At 42.0% G+C, this 26,466-nt stretch overlaps 1 protein-coding gene across 2 annotated transcripts in view; it reads right to left on the bottom strand.

Moving 5' to 3' along the window:
• Positions 1-26,466, bottom strand: part of BCAT1 (branched chain amino acid transaminase 1) — a 54,210-nt gene that overhangs the window by 5,781 nt on the left and 21,963 nt on the right. The window contains exons 3-10 of one of the 2 annotated variants that reach the window (XM_058022545.1): positions 18,532-18,732; positions 15,181-15,291; positions 13,772-13,891; positions 11,750-11,913; positions 10,757-10,899; positions 6,064-6,149; positions 4,310-4,450; positions 3,499-3,573 (exon numbers count right to left, since the gene is read on the bottom strand). In XM_058022545.1, coding sequence (XP_057878528.1) covers positions 3,499-3,573; positions 4,310-4,450; positions 6,064-6,149; positions 10,757-10,899; positions 11,750-11,913; positions 13,772-13,891; positions 15,181-15,291; positions 18,532-18,732 — 1,041 coding nt within the window. The remainder of the gene's footprint in view (positions 1-3,498; positions 3,574-4,309; positions 4,451-6,063; positions 6,150-10,756; positions 10,900-11,749; positions 11,914-13,771; positions 13,892-15,180; positions 15,292-18,531; positions 18,733-26,466) is intronic. The other variant, XM_058022546.1, reaches the window with a different exon arrangement.

Here is a 26,466-nt window from a genome sequence, read left to right as displayed (position 1 = left end):
CAAATGGGATCACCAGGCAGAAATGAAGGCAACCTATGGCATGCAGCCACATCCACTTCCAGGGGAGCATTCAGCCCCAAGGCAGCACTTCTGACAGCCAGACTGGTTCCATGTTCTAAAGCTCTGTCAGAAGTCCTGCAAACAATGCTCCAGAGAGACCCCAAAACACACACAGGGCTCAAGCAGGTAAATAATTCAGAGGTGGAGGGACAGCAGCAGATGGGAGTCCTTTCCCTTAGAGTGTTATATTCAGGGAGCTTAAAAACACCTTCAACCAAGAAATGAAAACTGATTTTAGAGGCTTTATGTAGGCAAAAAGATCACTTAATTTCTCCAGAGTGGAAAAAAGGAAGTTCCTCCAGTACAGGCTCTGCATCAGCAGGAAAAGTGATAACAGGTCACTAAAGCAGGGAAAAGACAAAAGCTCCAAGTCAGGATGAGCCAGAAGAAACACACTTCTAGATCCACAAAGGAAAGGTGTTCAGTGGGTTTGTGTTTTAGCCTTACTCCAGCAGGCAAGGCTCTAACTGACCTTCAAAATTATCACATCTACTTCTTCTTTTCATTATTAATTCTGCTGCTCCTTTTCTGCAGCTGCAGTTATCTATAAATTTTGTTATCTTTAGGCAGCAGTATCATCCAATGCTCCAATACATAAATTGTGGCAGGGACCAGTCTGAGTTGCCATTTGATAGAGTTTGCACCTGCTCCCAGAATTCAAGGGAGAATGAAGCTGCAATACCACAATGAAAATAATTTCTTTCTGCAAATAAAATCAGATTTAGCTTCCATTTTTAATTCTGTCAAGGGCTTTGTGATCTCAGTCTAGTCAATCGAGTCCCTCTTCCACTGTGCACCACTCCTTGAACAAATTTTAATTTGTAAAAATTAACACGTACATGGTCCTTTCCTGGTTGTTTTTCACTGCCCAGAGAAAGAAAGGGGCTTTGATTAAATGTCTCTTCTCTGCTGTCTTGCCTGCAGTGTTTAAATGTATTTAATATCATGTAGCACAAGCAATATAGCATATTCTCTATCCATCCCTTCCAAGTTGCAGCTTAATCCCTGTCATAAAGGGCACAGCAAAACCTTGTTTATTCTCAAAGCATGGGTGCAAACCCACAGAAACATGAGTGGTATTTCAGTGAGTGTATTCCCACAGAAAAAACCTCATCCCTAAATCTTCTAACTCAAACAGCTATGGGAGAGTGTACTGTTACTAATTCATTCATAAGCACACCATTAATTTATATAATGTATGTTCTTCAATTTGAAGTCTTTATCAGGCTTTAGTAACCATGATATCCATTCAGTGACAGAAAGGACAGTGCCACCACTGTCTCTCTCAAGTGGCATGAGAAATTGAATCAGTTCTGCCCATGAGGTTCTAATTTGTCACTCCAGCTCCGGTTCCACTGAGCAGCTGCTCACATCTACAGACATCGCACTGAACAGGGCAGACTTGCAGGAGAGCAGCGTGAAACCACACTTGGAAACACAACAATGGAGAGAATATGGAAATAATAAAAGCAGCATGCGGTCTACCCAAGGGAACTGGTATGAAAACAGTGGATATGGAGCCTGCACCTTTGGTCACAGGTTCACATGCAGAATGTGGTGGTGCTGAGAATTTTCACTTTTTTACAAATTCCCATGGTTCAACATGAAATGGATACACTGCCCCAGTTCAGGCCACAGAACAGCACACAGACCAAAGCTGTGTTTGACTGTGATTTCTATTGCACTTTATGCTTCAAAACTGGAAGATTCTTTGGAATAACAGCCTCAGGTTGTCCAAATCATTCGACAATAATCCAGAGATAATGCAAAGAGATCAGTCATTTTTCCTCCTGGTAGAGAATATAGAAGATCTTGGTTGAAGATTCTCCTCTGACATTTTAAGGTTATTATGTAGTCCCTTTTTTGTGTCACAGCATTGCTTTCTGTGCAACATCATGGGGTCCTTCTGGATATGAGCCCAGCTCTCCACAGATAGAAAGGTGCAGAAACACAAGCAGCAACCACTGATTGACTCTTAATGGGGAAGCAACCACCAACCTCTTTAAATCAATTATTTTAAAAATGGTTTTCAATGATTATGTGTTCTAACTCTCCTGATTTTTTTTTTAAAGAAGGAAGAGAATCCAAAATTAGCAGAGACATAAGAGCCCAGCATTTTCCAGGAGTAACAAATTTACTCCTGGCATGTAACTGATGAACACAGACTGGGTGCACAGCTAAAATGTGAAAAAGTCCATATCAACAGGCAAGTGAAGTGAAAAGGTCCCAGAAAGATAATGTTCAGCAACAATCCACATTTTCCAGCCTCCTCCTGAGCCTTGGCTGGTGGTGGAACACCAAGGTGATAAGGCAAGAGGCAATGGACAGGAACTGATGCCCAGGAAGTTCCACCTGAACATGAGGAAGAATTTCTTTATTGTGCAGTGACCAAGAACTGGACAGATTGTCCAGAGAGAGTGTGGAGTCTCTCTCACTGGGGATATTCCAAAACTGGACACAATCCTGGGCCATGTGCTCTGGGATGACCCTGGTGGGCCCTTCCAGCCTGACCCATTCTGACCTCTGTGATCAGAGAGGGCACAGAAGGACCCTCAGGAAAAAGGCTGGATACCTTTTTGTCTTCCACTGCTCACTGTCTCAAGGGAGAAAGACACAGATCACAGGATTACTGGCAGGAACACAAAAATTTTAGTGGCAAATCTAAGAACACTTGGAGCCAAAATTGTAGAATGGAAACCATCAGAGTCAATTTCAAGAAATCCTGTCAATACTGCCAAGCAACCCCTATCAGATCTTAAATAAAGGGGCTTTGTAACTTGCCAAGCTCTTCTCCTATCCCCAAACTCCCCACATCATAAACTACACTAAATAAGGAAAAAAAACCCAGGAAACTTTAATAAAAAGGACCATCACCTGCTGCTCACTGACTTCACGTGAAATGGTTTCTGAAATGCCCAGACATGGAGATAAAGCACAGATTCCAAACAGACTTTGATATTTAGCACATGACAGAGGATGGAATTGCTTTAAGAATGAGAAGTGATCGTGTGATTGGAAAGATAATGAGAAAGGGAAATGGTGATGAGCTGGCTGTGCCCAGTGAGTGTTTAACTGCCTCACTGATTAACCTGTACTCATTTGTGATTGTGGTTAAGATGCTTCATAATCCTGTCTTCTTCCCCTAAAAAGCAACCTCTAACAACAGTATTTGATTTCATTGATAACAGTAACATCTTGCAACTCTTACCCACCTTCCAAGACAAGTAGGGGAAAATCACACTATACTTCATCTCTATACTTCATCTCTACCATACTTTCTCCAGGAAAGAAAACTGGCAGAATTATCACACTACACAAAGGATCTACACTATTATATAATGCCATCTCTAGCAGCACTATCAAAAATATTATTTTCCATTCCTTTCAAACGTTCACCTTTTATTATTTTACCTGGTTACAGAAGAGGAAACACCTTACCTGGATATCAGTTAGCTTATTCAGGAAACGGGTTGTGACTTCAGGCCCATTCTCCATGGTTGGGATGTGCAAGTGCTGGCATGGAACAAAGGAGAGGAAGAAGGGGAGAGAAAGAGAGCAACATGTTATTACATGTTATTCTTTATAGCCTTACATATATGTGAATACCTTATGGTTGCCAGAATTTTTAATAAATATTTATCATGCTGGCCAGCCCTCCTTATGAATAGGAAAAGGTGGTTAGTTTGGGGTTTTGTGTTGGGTTTTTGGTTGGTTTTTTTAAACAGGAGGGTGTTGCTAAGCCAGTGAAAAGTCAAAGAGTTAAACTGTTATGCTCTTGTTCAAGAAAGGCCAACCTAAGCCTTCCAAGAGGTCTGTCCAAAATGGAGGGAATATTGTGCAGGCAGGAGAGGTAACATTATATACAGCATTTCATTTCAAAGTGTATTGTGTAGAAATACAACACTTATATTTACAGTTCTTCTCACTCAGCACCTCCATGTCTCATGTTAGCACCAGGTAATGTCAATACATTTATTCTACTTTATTAATTCAGGAAGTATCACCTAAGAGATATTTACTGTACTTATCATGTTGAGTGGACAAAGCACAACCTTTTACGCAGCTGCACTGCCCCATGTGCTCTGAACTAACTTTGTGCAGACTAAACAGCACCAAATCAGCTTTACAGTCTGAATGCCTGGGGAATTCCACCTGTGCAGGAGAAATCTCCCACACTTGCAAATAACTCTGAGAAAATTCAGAAGAAAGAAGGAAAGGGATAAAAAAAAAAAAAGAGACATTTCCTTACCTTGCCCTTATATAAAATTTTGGAGATGGGACATACAATGCAGGCTGTTCCAGCACCAAACATCTCCTTCACTCTGTTCTTTTCCAAGGCAGCGGTCAGGTCACTCATGGTGATGTATCGCTCAGACACTTTGAATTCTCCCTGCACAAAAAGCAGCAACCATCAAAATTAGAAAAACTTAAAAAAAAACCTACTGTTTTTGTTTTCTGAAACATTTCCAATAGGACTTTAGCCTAGTGACAATAAGTCAAATTTTGACTCTGTTCTTGTGATGATTTTCAGTCATGCCAGTGTCACACAAGACGGATTTTCATCAAAAGAATGCCCTACAAAGGTGCCAGTGGTTTGCCAGATGCAATGCTGATGATTAAGTGGCACTTCCCTCTGGTTTGGTGCAGAGTATCACATTAGGGAATAACAAAGAACAATTGTTATGGGACACTGGATCTCTCTCCTCATGGTCTCTAGCATGTTAGAGTTTGTCCAAAAATCACTAAATTATATCAATTTGCATCCCACTCTCAGATAACTCCTAAGCAAGATACATTCCGCTGATTAATTTCACCTGCCAAGCCAATTTGTGTGATGTATTTTTTTAATCCCTAGTGAAACATTCCACTGTAGCCTGCACACAGCTGTCACATACAAAAATTAACTGTACTACAGGTATGAGTAAAGCCATTTGCACTGCAGTCTTAATACTGGGAGTGTTTTACCTTCTACAAGGGTTGAAGAATGCATAGGAATCAACTGAAGGGATGTGTTTCAAGAAAAAAAATGAATGTCGGACTGTGCAATTTTTATTTCATGTACATGGTACTCCTGTTATCCCACTCTGAGCATAACCCCAGCCCAATCTAGGAGACAGGATCCTGGGCTTGATGAGTCTCTGGCTGTGCAGCATCCTTACCCAGGCTGCAATAAAACCTCTGAACACAGCAAGGCAGAGTTTGCTGCATTTCAAGACATGACCCAGTCCAAATAAGCTCTTGGATTGCTGCACTACAGAACAGGAACAGGAGGCAGACAGATGACTGCAAGACTGTGGCTGGGCAGGCTGCATGCTTGTTAGCAGAAACAAGGTTGGAAGCATGAGAACTAAATGCAGAAATAATGAGCTGATGACTGAAGTGCAGCTATGGTCATGCACAGTAATTCTTTGTTTCCTTGCTCTAAGTGTTAAATACTGCATGGAGCTGCTTTAACAAGCTTGGTATTGTTCTGTGTGACAGGTGTGGGTGTTCTGGTGATGCTCCTGAGAATCCCTGAATGAGCACACCCTGAGTTCCCTTAGGTTAAAGGACTGAGTGCATGCTCAGCCAGTTCTGTCAGCAGCACCAAGCTGTGTGGAGGGGCTGACAGGCTGAAGGGAAGAGGGGATATCCAGGGGGATGAAACCCCTGAAAGCAGGGTTTCCGCCAGGCTGGACACAGCTCTGAGCAATCTGAGCCAGCGGCAGATGCCCCTGCTCACTGCAGGGAGGCTGGAATAGATGGCCTTCAAAGTCCTTTCCAATGCCAGGCTGGATGGGCTCTGGGCAGCCTGGGACAGTGCAAGGTGTCCCTGCCATGGCAGGGGCTGGAATGAGATGATCTTTAAGGTCCCCTCCAACCCAGGCCTTTGTATGATCCTAGAAAGCCAGACTGGTGTATGATTGCATGATTTAACCAAATCAGCTGAACTTTAACCAGAAATGTTGACTTCTGCTGAAGTTATAACCTGACAATTGAAACCACTGCTGCCAAAGCACTCACCCAGCTGCGTGCCAGTTCCAAAATGCTCTGCCTTGTCACTCCTGGAAGGATGATGCCATCTAAAGGTGGCGTGGCCAGCTCATTTTCTGCCAAATAAAAAAGCATTGGTTGAAAAACAATCTAAGAAACAAACACAAGTTTACTGATATTACACCAAACACGTCGGTCCCTTCCAGCTCAGGATATTCCATGATTCTGTGCCACCAAAAACAATCCCTGCCCTGTAAGATGCAACATTTCTCAGAGTTCTGCAAGAACACAAACAGATACTCAGTTCAGTAAGTTGTTGTTGAGTGTTTAGAACATTTTATATTCACCTTTTATTATAACCTTTAGATATTAATGTATTAAATATGTTTATTCCTCACCTTTTGGGCAGGGAAGAAACATTAAATACATTAATATATACGTGCCTAATGCCTTGGAGGTGGTTTGATTCCTCAGTGTATTGTGTATATAATTGTGTGACTTTTTAATGCAGCCACCTCTGGATTCATTCATTTGGACTCTCCTATCAGTGCTTCCCAGTTCCTTTTATGAGGATCCACACACACACCAGTAATAGGTGTAACCTGCCATGCCAGAATGTACAGAAATGCTGCCCTAGAACAGCCTGTATGCTCTGCTCTGGTTTCACTACCCCAGTGTCACTCTACAACCTATCCCAGACTTCTATTTCCATCAGCCATCTCTTCTTCCTCATACAGTCAGGAATGACAGCATTCCCTTTTTGGAGTCTGCCTACCATCACTGCTCTTTGTGATGCATGCCTGGTCCGTATTCTGGCACAACTATCACAAGGGAAAGACTTTGAAAACTTCCATGAGCCACAGGACTCACCTGACTCTAAACACTGCAAACCTGAAATTCTGCATTTGTGACCCAGTCACAATCTAATACACACCTTTCTTTAGCAGAAAACTTCAGATACTGTGGACTTTGCCACCAAAGACTGATTACACTTCTCTGTCTGGTGATGTTGCCTCAGATCTTGCCCAGGACCTGTTTAAGCTCAGTAACATATATTAATTGATTTGAGCTAGTTTGAAAATGTGCCAGGTCAAGCCAGCTGCCAAACAGCACTGAGCAGACAGGACATGAAAGTCTCAGAATGTTCCCAACAGGCTGCTCTGTAGAATTCTGTAAGAACGCATGTGATGCCTCCCAGCCTGGGGCCAGCCAGGGAACATCTGCTCCCCTGGGATCTGGCAGGGATGGTAACACCATCCAACAAGGCATGCCAAAGCTCATCCTCCCTGCGAACTGATGCCAAAGCAGGCTCCACATGACATCAGTGTGTCCATCTCCCAAAAAACAGACTGTGAGCTCACACACTCCACTTGCCTTCTGAGTTATTTTGATAGGCTTGAGACGTATAGCTGCAAAAAGCAGGAGGAAAGCATCTGAGGGGCAATGTCAGGGTTTCTCTTCAGCTGCCTCCTGTTATTGCTCTGCTAGCAGCACTGCCTGCCCAGTGCCCTGGTACACCTGCTACAGGCTTGCTCTAACAACAGAATTCCGTTAGAGAGTTTAAAGGGGTTTTTAAAATGAGCTCTTCCATGTTACACAACTGCAGCTTTGCCTATGAACACAGAGCAGGTAAGACTGCACTCCTGGGATGCCTTCAGGACTAGCCAGGCCGTAATAAAGCTAAGAAATTCACCCAAATATGTATTTTACCAAAGTGATACATTCCAAGTGAACTTCAGGATCCAGGACAACCCAGAAAGCCCCGTTTTCACTGATATTAACAGCAAATTTCTTCTACCAGCTTGTCCTGGGTCTTTGTCCTTTACTTCCCTCAGGCTTTTCTTCAACTCTTCCCTCATGCAATCACCGCTTTGCATCTGTCTGTTAATTTGCCTTCCACGAGTACTTTTTCATCCTTTGCTTTATCTGCCACCTCATGCATTTGCTGCTCTCCCCTCCACGCTGTTGCTGGGGCTCTCTACTAGAGCAGAAGCTGCAATCCCGATTTTGTTAGCACTGTAATTGTACAAGACATTCCTGTGGCACAACTCATGTTCCAACTACAGAATACTTAGCAAACTTGCCTTAAATGTTACCTGATTGTTTCAGAGAATCTTTTAAAAGATTTACTTTTTATTTATGTCATTCTGAAGTGGGGACCTTTAATCACCATTTCAATTGCAGCACACAAACATCAAATAATGCCCAAATACTATTCCCAGTGCCTTAACATTAAAGATAGAAGCAGAGCCCAAATGTTTGCAAATCATTTTGAAGGCAGGGAATTTTTCAAAACTGCACACAGATTTCATAGCTAGCAATCTCCAGGTTGGACATATGTTTAAATTTTAAGGTTTTTTAAGGCTTTTTTAAAGCCAAGCCTATGTTCTAGGCAGAAGAACAGACACTGTGAGAGGAAGTGAGTTTCAATGTCAAGAGCCTGCTGGGACAGTTACATGCTCTGAAGAGGCATGTGGAAGGGGGTGACTACATTTTTCACTTAGTGAATATAAACCATAAACAGGATTTGATGGATGAGGTATTTCTGCAATAGCAGGGATGCAGTTTTGGCTGTATTATAATCCTCAGAGCAGCAGTGGGAATACATGAACAGTATGGAGCAAGTCATGCTGTTTCACCAAAAACTGAGCAGTTTTTTTCCACTACTCCCCCCTTTATGTTACAAACAAAATATTTTTCCAGGCTCCTCCTGCCATGCAGGACAAGATGTCACCTTTAGGCACAAAGGCTGCAAGAAAACCTACTCCTCATGGCTGTCCTCTAGACCAGGCTTTACTGGGATAAGCCTCTGCTTATAAACCAAGGAGAGCAGCTCAGCTCCCAGCAGCACCTCAGAGCACACAAGGATGGGCATTTTCTTTTGATGATGATCTGCAGTTTCTGCCTCACTTTTTTTGATCTCTCTCAGCTGCAGCATTTGCAGAACAAAACCAAAGCACAGCCTGAGTGAGTGTCCTTTGTGAAGTGACAGAACACAGTGACAAGCAGTTCCAAATCCCCGTGCCAAGCCACAGGCAGGTATGTGATGGCACTGGGTGATTCCCAGCCAAAGATCCCACACATGAAGAGTGACTCAGCACCCTGGGAGACAGCAAAGTGCTCCATGGGGACAATGCCCATGTCCTGTGAAAGGACAGGTGTGCCAGCATTGAGCCCTCCTGGGTGGCAGGAATGCCAAGCTGTTTGCCACAGCCACCTGACAATGGCAGCATTGAGCCCTGCCCTGGCAGCTCTTTGGAACAGCACAGGGCTGCAGCTGCACCATTCCAGCATATTCCTGCTTCAAGTACAATGAGAACATTGAATTCTAATTATGTCCTTGCTTCAGTGTCCTTCCCTGGGCACAACGAGCCAAAATCTATTCTCATGTTTTTCCAGCTAAGCTCCAATTTGGCCATCTATCAACACTGACAAATCAACTGCTGCTGCAACAAGAACATGTCTAATATTTATCACTTCATTCATAAAGCTTCACAGACTCACTTAGCACTGAGGGACTGTTATCCCCCTTCTTAGAAATGTGGTAAAGGTTTTGCAGAAGAACAAGCAACAGAACTGGAGATAGGAATATGTTGCCTTGTTCTTTTAAGTTCTTCTAAGCCTTCTGATGTTTTCATTCTTGTAAAGAAGTTTCTCATGCACTTTTATGTAAATAATTATTGTTTTTACATTCTTCTCTGGAGGAGGAGAAATTTGATGGACTGTTGGTTTGTCCAGTGTCATTGGAGAGGTGGCACTTTCATCCTCCAATCCACTGTCACTTTTGAAAGTCTATAAATGTTGGAGTCAGAAAATAAATTTCCCATCTTTTTACCTTGGAAGTTCCAGGGTGCATGTCAGTTTATTTCAGGTCCTATAGCAAGAGGAGTCAGGTAGCTGGATCCCTATCCAAGGCACACTGCGTTCCCCACAAAATGCTGCCTGTTCTCTGCAGAAAGCTGACAGTTCACTAAGGTACCCATGCTATCACAAACACCGAATATTGGCATGCCCAATGGGTGCTTTTGAGATGCCCATATAGTTGGCTGGTTTTAATAGTTAGTTCTAATAGTTTTAATAGTTTAATCAGCATGTACCTTGCTCAGAGATGACTGTGGGTAGAAAGAGGTAAAAACAGCTTAAAGAATGATGATCCATCTTGAAAGCACCTTTTGAGCATTATTGATACCTGACACCCACTGACGTGTTTCTCTCGGTGCCACCACTGGACAGAACTTCAAATTCTTCAAAGAGTTTTGGACTGGATGCTGCAATACTTCTGGAGATGGTTCAGGAATATCTGACTGGCCAGCAAGTGATGATGAGAGCCACTCACACTCAAAGCTGCAGAGCCTGAAGGGTTGCACAGCCCTGAGCTGCCTTTTAGCACGTCTGCACTGCTTCTGAAACAACAGCTCCTGGAGCCCTAACACGCTGCTGGCACCCAGGCTGATGTGTGACCTTGTGCAGGGCTGAATTCTGTCCTTCTGAGCATGGGGACAGCCCAGCAGTTTGGTCTGTTACCAGCAGGCAGCACTCACAGCTGCTCCAGGATCTCCTCTCTCACAAATAACAGCCACCCAGTAACTTTCAGAATGGGCATTCCCTCTAACTTAAACAATCTTCATTAAAAAGATTATCATCTGCATTCTAACAATCATTTTGTGGATTACAGTCCCATTCACTTGCTCTGTTAAAGTTCTCACACTTTATGTTACCATACCTCCCTTTTCATTTATCCAGTAGAGAAAGAGATTCATTGTTCCAACTTCAGTTATTTGGTGATCTTCTCCATAGAGCCACAAAACCTGCTGGCAGCCCAACTCCACAGCTTCTTGCTGGGCATAAATAGAAGAACCATAATTCCTTCAGGGGAAAAAAGAACCCAAAGAGTTATGAGTACCTGGCTGGGCATCTTCTCAATTTAAACAAGATTTTGTGTGCATCTACCTCATGAGCAAGTGCTCTGCAACAGTCACTGCTTGGCCCTGGGATATTTTCACTAGAAATATTCCAACAGGATTTTATTAGATTGTTTGTACCTACAACCCAAAAACTTTGAAGGGCTGAACAGCACCAACAACTCAAACATATCCATCCAAACTGTATTAAACATACCTCTTGTTCCATGTTCTGGACACTGTAATTATTGCAACTGAAAACCCTCAGAAATTATTTATCTTTATTTAGCAGTTGGCATTCTGGAGAGGGAGCAACAATTCCCCTCCAGGTTTTGGGCTTTTTTGGTGTTTTTCTTGGGCTTTTTGGTTGGTGATTTTTTAAATTCATCTACCTCATGTCAGGTGGGTGATATACATTAGATGAAACTCCTGGAGCACAAAAAACACCAGAGGTGAGGGGGCTTTTTTCTAATAAAAGATATTAAGAGAACTTTTTCTAATAAAAGATATTAAGAGAACTAGCATCTTCAGGAATTGCAAGGGCAAGAGCCAAAATATTACATGGACACCAACCAGGTGCACTTCTTCCGCTTGAAATGCTGCAAAAAAATCAACTGGCTATAATATTCAAACAAAAATATGGAAGTGAATTGCAAAAATAATATTAGCAAAGTACAATTTTGAACTCTTCGTTGTAGTATGATGTTTATTTAACTACTAAATTTAATGTCTATGTTTCTGCTGGATTAGATACTTCACTAAAGACCAAATCTGCTTTGGGAGCTGTGTAGAAAAGGCAGATGATGTTTTCTTACCCTCCCACCTTGCAGTCTCCTGTTCCCCCTTTCCACGCTCTCACATACTTTGGATCTGCCCACAAGGATATTGGATTAAAGGTTCCACTTGCAAAGTAAGGGCCCACAGGGCTCAGAATGACATACAGCAGGGCTTTAGATGGCTTCTTCACTCCAAGGGAAGGCTGAAAATAAAGAAATGCAAACAAATCCAAAGTTACTGGTGTCCTTCAAACATCAGGGGCTGCACCATCAGCTTCTGAAACACTGCTCTCAGTGGGACTGCAGCATGAGAGTGCTTTTACCAGGACACTGCAAAGTGCTGCAATGAATAAAAAATATTTCTATAACCTTCCCCTTATCCAAGCAGCACACCAACTCTAATTTTATATATACTGTCACCATTCACTTGCAGCCATTCAATTTATCTATATATTATTCTAGAACTCTCTAATAGTTTAACGTTTCTGAGAACTTAAAGATTAGCTTAACAAAGTGCTATACAATTATATTAATATAATACAATATGATACAAAATAATAGAATGGAATACAATAGAATATAATACTATATATGAATATAATATTAATTGATCATACCAGAAGCTCACAAAGCCTTCTGGGGGAAGGAGTGGCAGCAACAGCAGTAACAGCAGTGGAGAAACCACTGTCAGCTGCATTAGTGACAAGAACAGTCCAGTGCCAGCCGGCATTGCCAGAGCTGAGTGCTGGCTCTCTGAATGCCTGAGTGACAGCTAAAATTATTTGCCTACTAAAAACAGCTCACACAACAGCCCAGGAAATAACCAAAAATGTCAGAGTTTTTTCTGCCCCTCCTCTCTCAGAGATTGGTTCTCACACTACAAATCATCATCAATTAAGGTGCAGGTAAGAAGTTCTGGTGCTGGCCAAAGTTCTCCAGGTGCCGAAAGGGCTCCTTTGGTTTCTATCTGCCCTGCTGCTTCAGAAAGACTTCTCACAGGGTTAACTGAGATCTTGGTATTTTTGCTGATGTGATCATTCAAAAGACTGTGGTGCCTGGGTTTCTGATTGATAAAAGCCTAGCAGGACATGCAACCTGGGTTAATGGAAAGGCCACAAGGGTTGGCTGTCCTGAAACAAAGCTCAGAGCAAAAGAATTTCCAAATACAAAACCAGGGGTAAAAACCCCAATTTTAATATCAGTACCTTATAGTCACTGAGTGGAGATTCCTTAATCTGAAAATCTGCAACTAGTGTAAAAGTATTAAATTAATGGAGTCCTAGAACCTGTGTGAAATGTAAAATGCTCACTTATGGTAACTACTTACAGATAGGGATATTGTAGTAGTTTAGTTTATATAGTTTGGAACCTACATTCTTTAGCTTCCTTGTCCTATGCTCTACCATTGTATATTTCTCTCTTGCTACTGCTGAAAAAAAAGAACCCTGAAGGATTTAATGAAATAAACTCTGTTTCTTTATCAACGCTACAGAAATGACTCACACATGAAACTCAGAGAGGACTCATTAACAGCAATTTGCTAAGGAGCCCCTTTGAAGGTCAGTTTTCAAGAATAATTGACACAGGGACTAGTCCTTAGCTCGGTTGAAAGTGTTTCTTCCGAGACATCTTAATTTACAGGGTAAAATCTTCCAAAAACTTCTCTGTTCAGAAATAACTTGAAATTACAAAATGTACACAGCAAGCTGTGATCCATCATCTTCTCTCTGAATTATTAGGGTTTTAATATTACCATGTCAGATACAACTATCCTTTCAGCACAACCCCAATTAACAAGCACTGCTCCATTCCCACCGCGAGTAGTGGGAGGAAACTCCGTTTATTTTCTGTGCTCTGAGCCAGTGTGCCCACTGAGTGGCACTGTGGTCAATCTTAAATTCGTGCTGGGGACTCCCAAGCAAAACCACAAAACCGATCTGCCTTCAAACTTCATCCTGTCACCTACTGACTGCTGAGTATTGCCCTGTGTGGATGGAGGGCTTTGCCTTGTACCTAAATAAACAAAAAAGAAAAAAAAAAGGGAAAGAAAATATTGCACACCTCAGTTCCAATGAGGGTAGGACGGATGTAGAGGCTGGCATCGGTTGAGTAGGGCACCCACTCCTGCTCCAGCTCCACAAGCTTACGGATGCACTCCAACAGCTCCTTCTGGTCAAAAGTCTGGCAAAGAATAGAAAGGGAAAAAACAAATGGAGAAATAAAGCTGGAACACTTTGTGGTCCCCACAGATCCACGTGCTCCAGGGAGCACCTCCTCAGGATATGCAACACTGACACACTGCAGAGGTTCACATCTTCTTTGGGTTCATTCCTTACAGAATTTAATATCCCATGGTTTTAGATACTGTGCCTTTTTGTGCAGTATCCTGAGCGACCTCCTCTGCTCCACAGTGTCCTCCTGAGATGGCAAAAAGGAGCCACTGACCTTTCTTGCCTCCAAAGCATGTGGAGAACTCCCTGTGCAGCCAGCTCAGCCAGGCATACAGCACCACCTCTTCTACAGGAGAGTGCTCTGCTTTACAGCTCCAAGGGCCAGCAAGTCTCCCAAAGCTCCCAAGGTCTTACAGCAATTAAGCTAACAAGTCTGGGAGGAAGTTCACTGGCCAAGATACAGCTGCTAAAAGCAGTGTTAAGTTACTGGCATGACCAAAACCAAAGGCACTCAAGAGGCTGAACAACTTAACTAAAGTGTAAAGAAGAAAAGGGAGAACATCAGGACCAGAGCAAATCAGACAGCTGCCTGCATGCAAATACCTGCAGAACAGCACCCATCCCTTGTCACTGTCATATTTTCTGGAAAAATCCCGTCACCCAGGATTTCTCTCCTGGGAAGCTGAAAAGCCTCAGAGAAAAAGGAAAACAATAATTATCTGATTGCTTCTCTTGTGTTTTGCTGCTTTGGAATGTGTTTGGAGATTGTTTCATTGGTTTCTGCTGTCAATTATTTTGACTTATTGGCCAATCAGGGTCAAGTTGTGTTGAGGCTCTGGAAAGAGCCATGAGTTTTCATTATTCTCTTTTTAACCTTCTGTAAGTATCCTTTCTGTAATCTTTAGTATAGTACAGTATTCTTTAATATAATATAGTAACATAAAATAATAAATTAGCCTTCTGCGAACATGGAGTCAGATCCATCATTCCTTTCTGCATGGGGCACCCTGCAAATACAATAATACCTCAGAAACACTCTGAGGCAGCAGGGAGGCAACAATGAAAGCAAAACACCCTGTTTCTGATTTCAGCAAAACATCACTGTTCTGATTTTAAAACAATCACTTAAAGGGTTTCCTTCAATAAGTAAGATCTGTTAACAAAGTCTGACTGTGCTATCGGACTAAAGAGTGTTTGATAAATGCTACCAGTGCAAAGCTGCAGAGATGTGCCCTGTGACAGTGAGAAGCTGCCCTGAGGAGGCTGTCTGAAGGAGCAGGAGCTGCCCTGGGTACGTACTGGCAGGGTTGTCCTCAGTGCTGACCGTACCATCCTGTCCATGTTGAGGGTGGGCCGGAACAGGCGGATTTTGCCATCCACTCCTCGGTACGCCTTCATCCCTTCGAACAGCTACGAGCCAGGGAGGGGAGAAAGCACACAGTGACTCAGACAGCTCACCCCTGGGGATCCGGGCCAGCTGGGGAAAGAAAAGCTTCACCCTCCTGCTCACAGCACCCGAACACCAAAATGCTAACTAGTGAGTTCTGGCAATACACCCCAGTGAGACATTTATCTAAAGTACAGGCAGGTCATCTTTGTAATATCAACTTCAATAATATCAATATTTAAAAACTGAAAATCAATAATTCCTCATTATAACCTCATTTTTTTTTCATAATTTGGTTACAGCAATTAAAATTTGTAGCATGTGTTTGACTTAACGATTCCTTCACATACTGACTGATACCTGAGTCAAAGCAGCATTTCTGCTTACATAAGGCATCTATAGCATTTTGTTTTATATATATGTTAATTATTTTTAGAGCTCTGGCCAAAACACATCTTTATTAGGAAGTATAGAATAAGGTAATGGAGAGAATTCTTGTAAAGTTCTTGCTGTAGTTGTAGCAGGAGCTGGTCACTTATTTCCCCCTTATGCCCCTATGGTGTGGAATGGGATTTAGCCTGCATGAGAGAGATGCAGCCTTACTCTAAACATAAAATACATGGAAATATTTTCTCTATATACTTTACAGGAAATTTAAACATAGTTACCCCATCAAACTGCAGGATCCAGACAACTGGTGTTGACAATCAGAAACCCTTATCCTATCAATGCTCTCCCAGCATCTCCTAACCACATCAAAAAACACACCCACCAAATATCCAGTTACTTTCAGCTACAGACTGGTAATTTCTGGTTATACTTATAGACAGAAACCACATGTACTATATAAGCTCACATTAATATATATGTATACACAGCTCTTATTTGGATTAAGTATTAAAGGCTCACTTATGCTTACAGACAAGAGGTCACATTCTCAGAATTTTATATTCCAAAGCATTTCTTTGTACATTAAATTTCAGTGTAATTTCTATGAATTTAAGTGCATCACTGCTGTCAGTCTCCTCAGGCTTCTCTTTCTCTGACTGTTCCACAAAAAGTGGCTGGAACTGCATCCCTTGTGGTTGGAAGTCTAGACAGGCAGCTTTTTTATTCAGAAAAAATAATCCTATATTTGTGACCAAGTAATTTGAACAGAGTATTTCAGGTTTCACTGTTATCAAATTCTATGCTTTTCCATAAGGATCACTGAAATGCAATCTTTAGAAAACTTGTGTGCAGTTCCATGGCAGAGCTAGGTCCTTCCACATGACAAATTTTAATTGGGTTGTAACTGGGTTGCAGAATCCCAGCAATTTTCCTCAGGCTGTGTGCCAATTATGTAGCAGAACCAGAATTAGAACCCAGAACTTTTTGCCTTCCAAACCTGTCTTAGTCTTATGGCAATGCCAGCCTTATTAAAAGCTTGGCACAATTTTGAAAAAGAAATTGTTCCTAGGGTAGACATTGTAGCCACCAAAAAAAAAAGTCTTTAATAAAGAACAGCATTACATATATCAGATATCATTACATATATTACAGATATCTAGCTGATATTTTGATATGGTTTTTACCGGGCCAGTCACTAACTGACAGCACATGGCTGGAATGATACTTTCTTATCCCAGAACACATTTTTTATCCCCCCACCCTTCTCCCAAACACATTCACAGAACTTTTAATGAGAGGGAAAAGGGAGGAATGTCACTACTAAGAGTTGATCAATGGTTTGACAGAAGTAAGAATCACACCATTACTGAAACACAAAGCCTTCTCAAGATGTTAAATCTTTTTCTCCAAAAATAAATACTTTTCATCTTCCAGAGCTCAGTAAAACCTTCCACTCATTAAAAAAGGGAGACAGAGATGTGTTCCAGAAATGTTCATCTTTAATGAAAGCAACTGCTGTGGTTGCTTGATGGTTGGTTGCTACAGTGGTGTGAGAACAGCACTATCTGACACCTGTACATCACAGGAGCTGGATCTGGAGTTCAGCAGATCCAGATTAGCACACTGCATCATGGAGGGCAAGGAGAAAGGGGAGGGAATGCCAAACTCATCACTTTCATTATACCCACTGTGTATTCATTGAGCCACAGCAATGACACCAGATTCTCCTCTCTCTGTCCTCTTGGCTAGAGGAAACGTGATGCAATAAGGGTAAAAGAATAAAAAAAATGGAAAAAAAAAAGAGCATATTCATATTAGCAATGATTTCAGACCAGGCCAGAGGCCAAGCATTAAAGCAATGTGCTACTAAGAGTGAAATACAGATTTGGGACTCCAGCGTGGTTTCTGACTTCCTGGGCAGATCAAGAGCTGCAGCCTCAGGCCCAGGGCCTGCTGTAATTTACACAGGACCTGTGGAGGCTTGGTGACTAGATGAGGAAAAAATCAGTCAAAATAAAAATGAAGGCAGGAACTCAGGGAAAACAAGCAGGGAAAGCCTCCCTTGTACAAGTGGTTAAAATTAAAAAAAAAATTAAAGGAAAAAAGGAAAAATAATAATAAAAGCAGCACAAGCAACTCCACAGACTGTGGTGGAGACACTCCCACCTACCCAGAGTTGGGAGAAGTGGGCTTCATTTCAGGTTCTGTGCCCTGCTGGGGCTCCCATAGGTGTGAGCACAGCCCAAGCTGCTCTGCAGGCACCAAAGGCAGCTATGGGTAACAGTCAGCTAAGCACAGAAACTTTAACCACGCTGGTTTCCAGCCTAACATCCCACTTCCCAAAGTTCCCTGCTATCTGTTCTCCTCAAACACACTTGTATTGTATACACTGAGTGCATCAGATCCAGCTCTGAGCTCCAGGGTTTCAAACAAGCACCTGCCTAGCCTGTCTGCAATCCAAGCTACCAACCTTTAAACCAGCTGCAAGTGACTTGTACAGAGTGCATGTTCAGCCCCCAGATTAAAGCTACTCTGAGATGCCCTGACACACATCAGAGACAGAAACTGGACCAACCCACTGTCAGGGAACAAGAATGGTTTTTAAGATAAATTTATCACCACTCAAGAATGAGCTCACCTTCCCTAGGCTAGGACCTTAAGTGTGCTGGCATCGCCAGGCCAAGCTGCCTCTGTGTTACATATAACCCTGTTGTAAATACTGCAATTACTCTGGAAGAACACCGCTTAACAGAACAAGATGTAACTCAATATTAATGAAATAAAGGCAGTAATACTCCTTGTATTATAAAGCTGTGGCTTCCATAGCTAATAAAACAAAAAACATTTGGTTTCCAAATCAATGTACTACTCACTTCTACAGCATAGTGCAGGGCTGAGGCAGCTGGATGTATGGAGAGGTTCTCTAGAGGCCTGATGCAGGGTTTCTCCCATCCTGAAGCCAAGGACCATTCAATTGTCAGCATATTGTCAGTGAACACAGTTCCAAACACCAGACCAGTGGGGTCTGGCTTCTCCTTGAATGTCGTGGCCGGGGTGATAACCAAGTCAGAAGCCTGAAGGGACACAGAGACAAAAATGAAGTGTATCAAAATAATGAAGTCAGACTCATTTAAAATTATTCTGCATCAGTGAACAAGGACAAGCTTCAATATTTTCTCTGTAGGAAATTATTATTATCTCTGTAGGGATATTTAATGACATGATGGTTAAAGGCAGCTAACCTCTAAGTAGCTGGGAAAATATTCATAAAGGGCACACAAACAGTGCTGTTGTACAAGTAGCAGCATATTTTGAAATTCTGTTTAAGAATTAAGTTGAAGAAGTAGTACAAGGTACAAACCCAGAAAATGAGCACATGAAATTTCTTGGACACTTAGGTTAACACCCAATTGCTGTACCTCTGAACATAAGCTGATCATCAGAAATTAATCACCATCACAACTAAGTACATGTCACACTGATTTTTCTTTAATATATAAAACCAATGTGAGAGATCAGAGCCAGCAGTCAGAAAGTCATTTATGCCACAATAACTTGCTCATTCAAACACTTCTGACCCTAGAAAGATCCCATTAGCAAAAAAGGCTAAATCCTTCCCTGCACCAGGGACTGCAGACTCTCTTATAAGCCACAACTAGCTGCAGACATGTGCCACAGGGTTTTGCACTGGTTCTGCCTGGGATGGAGTTAATTTTCTCTATGATAGCTCCTGTGGTGTGAATCATCCTGAAGAACAGCAGGGAAATTAGGAATGCAGATCTCTGGCATGTCACTCCCCTTTTATCCACAGGTAGGGGCTGAACAACCAGAGAGGGCTGCAAAGCAGGCAGAGCCTTGAGTCTCCCTCTCCTTTCCCCTCCTGTGCTTCCCTTCTGGGCATTTAAACTGCTGCTCAGAGGCCAGGGAGAGTTCAAAGAATCATATTCAAAGCTCCATTTTCCTTCCTAATATAACCCAGAAAGCACTGGCCTTTATTGCAGACTCCCAGGTGAAATCCTGCTCCTCTGTGCTGGGTGCATATGGAATAGACTGGAACAGAGGTAGTCCAGAATACTGATCAAGTGATTTGCACAATTGTTATTTGATCTAAAAAGGTGCTTCTGCAAGACATCTCAGTGTCTTGGACTTCTCACCCTCTGCATGCATTTTGAAAAAGAGACAAAATCAGTCCCAAGCTTTTGAAGAAGTGTACCCCCATCTCTGTAAATAACCTAATTTTCAAGATGTCTTTAATGAACAAAGACCTGTTTCTTATTGATTAGCTGTTTTGGTTGAGGTTTTTTTGCTTAATGGTTTAGATGTGAAATTAACTTAGAGGAGGAGCACATGAATAGCTAAAAGCTTGTTTCAACTATCTCCAATTATAAGGCTTGTCTAGATATTACAGTGCATTAGTCTGGTTGAATTAATACATAATCTGATGAAACAACAATTACTCTGCTTAACTCTTCCCTTTATTCTTCTGACAGTGAATGTTCCAATGGGAGAAGCACCACCTAATGATGTCCTGAAACTCATTTTACCTGGCAACCTCTTAGCCCTTTTATCAAGCTTTAGGAATAAAAGGTATCAGAGAAGATGTGGATGAGAATAAAAACCACAGAGGTGTGTTTGCAATTATCCACAGCTCAAGAAAACAATTACTGGGGAGCAGGGATGTCAGTGGGGCTTAAGTGAGTGTGTAGAACACAGCTGTATCTCTGGGTTTATCTCTGCAAAGAATCACAGCTGCTAAAGAATTCCCTGTTCCCGTGGTATCAACTGCTTTCCCTAGATTCCAGGCTCCTCGGGTCACTTTCATTAGGGTAATTATGGTACAATAAACTGGCCTGGGGACCATAATTATCATTTGAAGCCTCTTTTCCTAGAATTCCCATCAGTGTGCTGATTTCTGCTTTCATGACTCCCTTCGCTGCCTCCTCAGTGGTGGCAGCACAACTACTTGAAAGGCATCACTTCAAAACAGTTTATTCAATTTGCTGGGGTTAACAATAGCTTTTATTTAAGGATGAGAAAGGATTTTAACCTGGCTCTTCTCATAAATCCACAAGAAGTGTAGAGGGAGCAGCAAGCTGAACAGGTAGAGAAACTCACTCGCTGCATTTCAGTTTGAGTCCCTCAAAGGCAGAAAGTTCAGAGAGGCAGAACTCTGACCCTGATCCAGAAAAGAAGCAGACAGCTCCCAGACCACAGAGCTTCCTGGAACTGCACAGTCTGACCATGAATCCCATTTGTTCTTTCATAATTTGGGCAAGCCAGCTTTCCTTCAGACACTGTGCCAACACCTGAGCCAACAGAGTCAGGTACAGCACCTGACCCGTAACAATTCCTTCAAACAACAGCAGGAACAGCCTGGCTAAGACCTTAGAGACATGCTGAACTGCACTGACCAGCAGGGCAACAATCACTCAACAGGCAAAAAGGCAATTTTCTCATTCTTATAATCCTGTGAACCTCTCTGGAGATCCACTTTTTTGGCCACTACTTTCTTAATACCCTTTCCTAGGACTCTATTCCTTCACCCATTATGTCCTTTTCTCAGTTTTTTTTACCAAGCAGTGTAAATTAACAGTGTGCAACAATCTTTCAGAATCTAAATTCTTTTTCTGTCAAGACAGCATCAAGTGCTGCAATGCATTTGGCCTTCTTTTTCCACGGAGGAGAACACACTGGGAGGAGGTTTTGGGGATCATCCTTGGAAAGTCTCTCCCACAGTGTGGTCTGCATGAAGTATTAGCTCAGCTTCTTCTGGGTCACTGTGTAGGACACCCTACACAACACCTCACCTGGCTCACAAACCCTTTGTTCAGGCAGCACCAGGAGGGAAATCAAACACAGAATATCCCACAGAAGGGGAGCAGAGCAAGGCCAGGTGACAAATGCCACAGTATTATCAAGTATCAATGCCTGTTCTGTTAACATCCCTCTTTAAACGATTATCACAGCACTACTCTGCTATCACCTATGACCTTTACAAACAGCAATTTCCTCTCTTCCTTTGCCAACATTCCCCAAGCCCTAAAAGCAGCATGTTAAGGGTGCATTAGGGATTGGCATAAGCACCCATCCAGATCTCCACTGTTTGCACTGCTAACACAAAGAGGAATTTTCAGCTAGGCTTGTGTTGTGTTTGCTTTGTTTATCCAACATGCTCTCAATGCACCTCCTGATGCTGTTGCCCAATAAAACCATTAACCTGGAAGGAAAACTGGTAAATGCCAAACAAAAAGGATAAGGGAGACTAAAAAAAGAAGATGATGTGGCACATGGTCTGAGTGCAGCTATTTGGCACCTGTTTTCTAAAGTAAAATGACACAGTTCCAAGCCTGCAAAATCTCCATGTCACAGCAGAAAGGGATGTAGAAGATGTCCCTCCAACATCCCAGCCCAGGACTCCCTAGTAAGGAATTGGAAATATCAAAATTGCCCTGCCTATGGTAGGCACAAGGGAGTGGTAGGGAAACAGCTGCATTCTGTTGATTTTCAGGGCTTTTATGGCAACACTAAACCTACACAGGGCTGCTGGCCCCAGGAGACACCTTCTGAGAACGCCCTCAGCTGGTAAGTGCCTGTTCATTCCAGTGCAGCTTCTTCCAGGGCAAAGCTTTACCCAGCCCAAGTAAATAAGACATATTGTGACATTTTGACACTAAAATTCACCATTTGATCAAAACAGATCTTCTCAATTACGAGCTGGGCCAATTAAAGGTGATGTGCTCGTCTATGTCAGTTCTAATCAAGGCTGTGACACCACATCCTGGTGCCTGGCTGAGCTGTCACTTCAAGGCTTGTTCCACCCCACCTCTGCAATGGCTTTAAGTGGACTTGGAGCCGACAGCAGCCCTGGCCAGAGTTGCCACTCTCCTTGTTGCATTCCTTCCTTTCTAACTCTAGACAGCCATCTCAGGTAGGTGCAGATGGCAAGGACATATTTTGTCCTACACTTTCTAGCAAGTCTTGGCAATGCATTTCCAAATGATCCTTGGCTGCAGTTATTTGCACTGCACTGAAAATCCCAAACCATAAGCCGTAACAGCTCTAACTCATTTGACACACCCAAACTTTTCTAAGCACTGGGCTAGGCCAGGCACTTCTATCACTTAATTGAGTAAAACCAGACCTGGCAGTCCCAGCTGTACAATAACTCACAGGTCACCTAAAAACAGCAGCAAGTTTCAGCAGAGATCCCCAAAACATTAACATGCACCCAAGTGAGACTGACTGCAATCTCCTGTGATGAAAACAGTAACCTCCCTGACCTCCAGTCTAGGTGGTTAATTCAAGATCACAAGCAACTGCAATAATTTTTTTATCTTATGCTGAATTTGTGAGCATATCCTAGGAAAGATCAAGGCCTTCTCACGCAACAACAAACACAAAAGCACAGGCAAAATCAAGGAACTTGGTCTGCCCTTGCACTTGAGAACAGCAGTGGAACAAATACTGAGAAGGAGACATTACAAAAAGCACAAGGAATTACTGTGATGGGGAAAGGCAACAAAGCATAGTTGAGGAGAGTTGGAGAGAATGAATAAAGTAATATTTATATAAGCCATCCTATAATCCCTTTACAATCAATACTATTTTAAATTTACAATAGAGCCTGAGGCTTGAGAATGGAATGTGTGCCAAGATATTATAATAAGATTTGAGGAGGAAAAAAAGCCCTGTTTTTATTACTACTACTATCACCAAAGGAAAAACAAAACAAAACAAAAACCAGTCTTCTGCAATCCCAGGGTAAATATCAAAAATAACAGAAATCTTTCAACATAAAGCTTCCTTGAAACTTCATCTGAGATATGTCAGCACATGTAATTGGACTGAGTGCTGGAACCATTGCATCAGGTTGGCTGTACATTGGGTAATAAACCACAGAACAAATGACAAAGCAAAAGAGAGTCAAGGCTCTGACTCAGCTGTAAGACAGACATGGAAACAGCAGGAAATATGGCTGGAAGGACCATGACCAGTCCATCCTCTGCAAGGCATCTCCCCCAAACTATTCATAACAGATATTGCTCAGATATCTGTCTCACCAAAGAATGAAATTCTGCTACACCCTGCAAGAAAAGGAGGGCAGCCTAACCCACTGCTGGCTCCTTTAACCTTTCCCCTGCTCTGACAGAGGCTCCAGCTCTGCTGCAGGAATGTTTGATCTGCAGCAGTAGGTAGGGAAGGAAACCTGTTCTGACAAGAAAATAGACAAGTGGATGGAATTGACACAAACTTCTTGCCTAAAGGAATGAAAAGGGCACCCAGGGCAGCAGCACAGCTGAAAATATATTCTGAAGCCCTCAAAACACAACAGAAGGGAAATGAAGACGTTGGAAAGCTACAGTCAGGCTAGATGATAAAGCATAAAATAAATTTCTTTTGCCCTAAAAACATATCATTAATTTCAATGGCACTAGTTTAAGAGTTTTTCCATGTTGCTGAAATGCTGCCTGCATAATGCCTGCCTTCCCACTGATTTGATCCAGAGACATTTTAAGTTAATCAAGACCCTTTCTTCCAGCTTTGTAGGAATCTAGATTGTAAGGCAGGAAAAACTACCTGAATCTTTACAACCTCATCCCTTTCTTCTGCTTGAGGAAAAAAAAATGGATTTACAATTGCTAGGTTTGGGGGTTTTTTTTCTCTCCATTACTGATTAGTTTCTTCTCCACTGACGTATTTCACAAGATGTATTTTTAAGGTTAAGAAAGATGCTGGGATGGGGTTCCTACAGATCTTAAGGAAACCTTCCACCTGATATTAAGGAAATCTTAAGAAACAAATCTACTTTATTTTAGTGGGGTCTACCTCCTCTACTCCAGCTATTTTTATTTTCAGATCTACAAAAAACTGATCCTGAAAAAAAAAAAATTTTTTTATCTCCCCTATAAAAAAATTCCCTAAAACATTTCAAATATGGTTCTCTCTATGCAATTCAGACAACAAAGACATTGATGAGTGTATTAAACATTAGAATAAAACCAGACCCACTGGCTGTATTTTGGTGCCATGAATCATTTTTTTGGTAACAGCTGCTCCCATCAACTGAGTGAGGTGAGAAGGGAGTGTGAGCAGGCTTGAATGCAGCCATTGCACCGGTGTGAAAAACACACTGGTGTGAAAAACACACTGCTATAAGCTCTCTGTCGCCTTCAGGCAAGTCAGCTAAAAACTCTATTTGGCCATACAACTGCACTTCACATCTGCAATGCAGACACACCTGGGATTCAGATTAGAAAGAAGCAATTCCATTTAGGGAAACACAGACTACAATTCCATAACAGCAGAAAGTTCTCTCATATGTCTGTACACAAATATTTCCATAAAACCAGAACTAGGACCATTCTTCACTAATGGCAATCATAGCTAGTTACCTAATTTGTGTGGTTCAGCATTAACACAAACTGCTTTTCTCAAAGATCTGGCAGCTTGGTTAATGCAATTGCTAATGCTGTGCTGCTCATTGCCTCACAACCACTGCATTTCTGCACAGCAGCATAAACACAGTGTTCCATTTTTAGAAAGAGTTTGCCTGAGAGAAGGTTTGAGTCTAACACAAGCTGAGGCCTCACACTGGCCTGTGACACAGGACTGGAATAGAGAGGTCTGACATTTCGCCAGTAACACATCTTTGCACCAAGATTCAAGACACTTCTGTCTCCTGCTTTGGGAAATATCATTTGTACTTCACATGAAGCAACTGGAACAAAAAATGAGATTTATTGCATCTAACCTTCTCTGAAAGAAGTAGCCATGCCGAAGGAAGAAATGAACTGCAAACCTAAATTTCAGACAGACAAGTTGGAAGTGTTTTGCCTAAGTAGCCTGGCCAGTCACAAACGTGTTGTGTGGAGCAGCCAAGAATAGAACCATAATCTCGTATGACCATGTCCTGAGCAGTTGCAATTAAATCTTCTTACCCTGATTTTAAGAAGCTTGCAGACATGCAGGGAAGTGGATTCATGGAATGCAGGCACCCAAAACCTTTTGGAATATAAATATAAAATGCTTTCATGGTACAGTCTCTATATTGTACAGAGGTTATGGGAACCATTTCAAACACTCAGTTAACCACACCTGACCCTTGTTCAGATTCCATTTCCCTTTCACACTGGCAGACAGAAGGTAAATTAAATATTGCCATGAAATTCAGTGTCTGATTTGCTAATGAAAATGCCACAGTTTGCCATTTCATTCCACTCAGTATTTTCTTAGAAACAGGGACTAAATACAGGATTAAAATAAACCTCTTCCAACTCTCTAAGCTGTTAATTCATGGAAAGTTAGGATATCCTTCCAAAAAGCAAGCAGGAAGGAAAAGAGAATCCTATGGAAAAAAGCAACCAACTAAATTCTCTTCCTAAATTGCAGCTTTTATTCAAGTGGCTCAGCAAAGAAAACATTTACTATCAAAACTGGGGACAAGAAATCACAATTACGTGAAAACTTAAGAAATCCTGGAAAAAGGTATGGACACTATGGATTTTTTAAGTTTTGGAGTCAGTTTATAAATTTTCTTTGATCACTGACTGGGGCTAAGCCTTGCATTTTAAAATCAACTCTTTACCCTAGGAAAAACAAATCAAGAAGATGATACAAGCTAAACACAATCTCCAAAATTCCAGTGCAATTTCAGTGATTTTACAGACACATCTCAAGCTCCTAGTGAAAAAAAGATAAAGCATCGCTTTCTAGTGCTATAAATCAACTCAGCCAAACTGCCCCTGGCTGTTTTTTTAGCAGTTTCCTTTTATCTTGGCTAAAAGCTCCTGTTACTCACCCGAAGACAA

This window comes from Melospiza georgiana, chromosome 4 (assembly GCF_028018845.1).
Source record: "Melospiza georgiana isolate bMelGeo1 chromosome 4, bMelGeo1.pri, whole genome shotgun sequence".
NCBI classification, from domain to species: Eukaryota; Metazoa; Chordata; class Aves; order Passeriformes; family Passerellidae; genus Melospiza; species Melospiza georgiana.
Note: the sequence above shows the minus strand (reverse complement) of the source record. Positions and strands in the feature narration are given on the sequence as shown.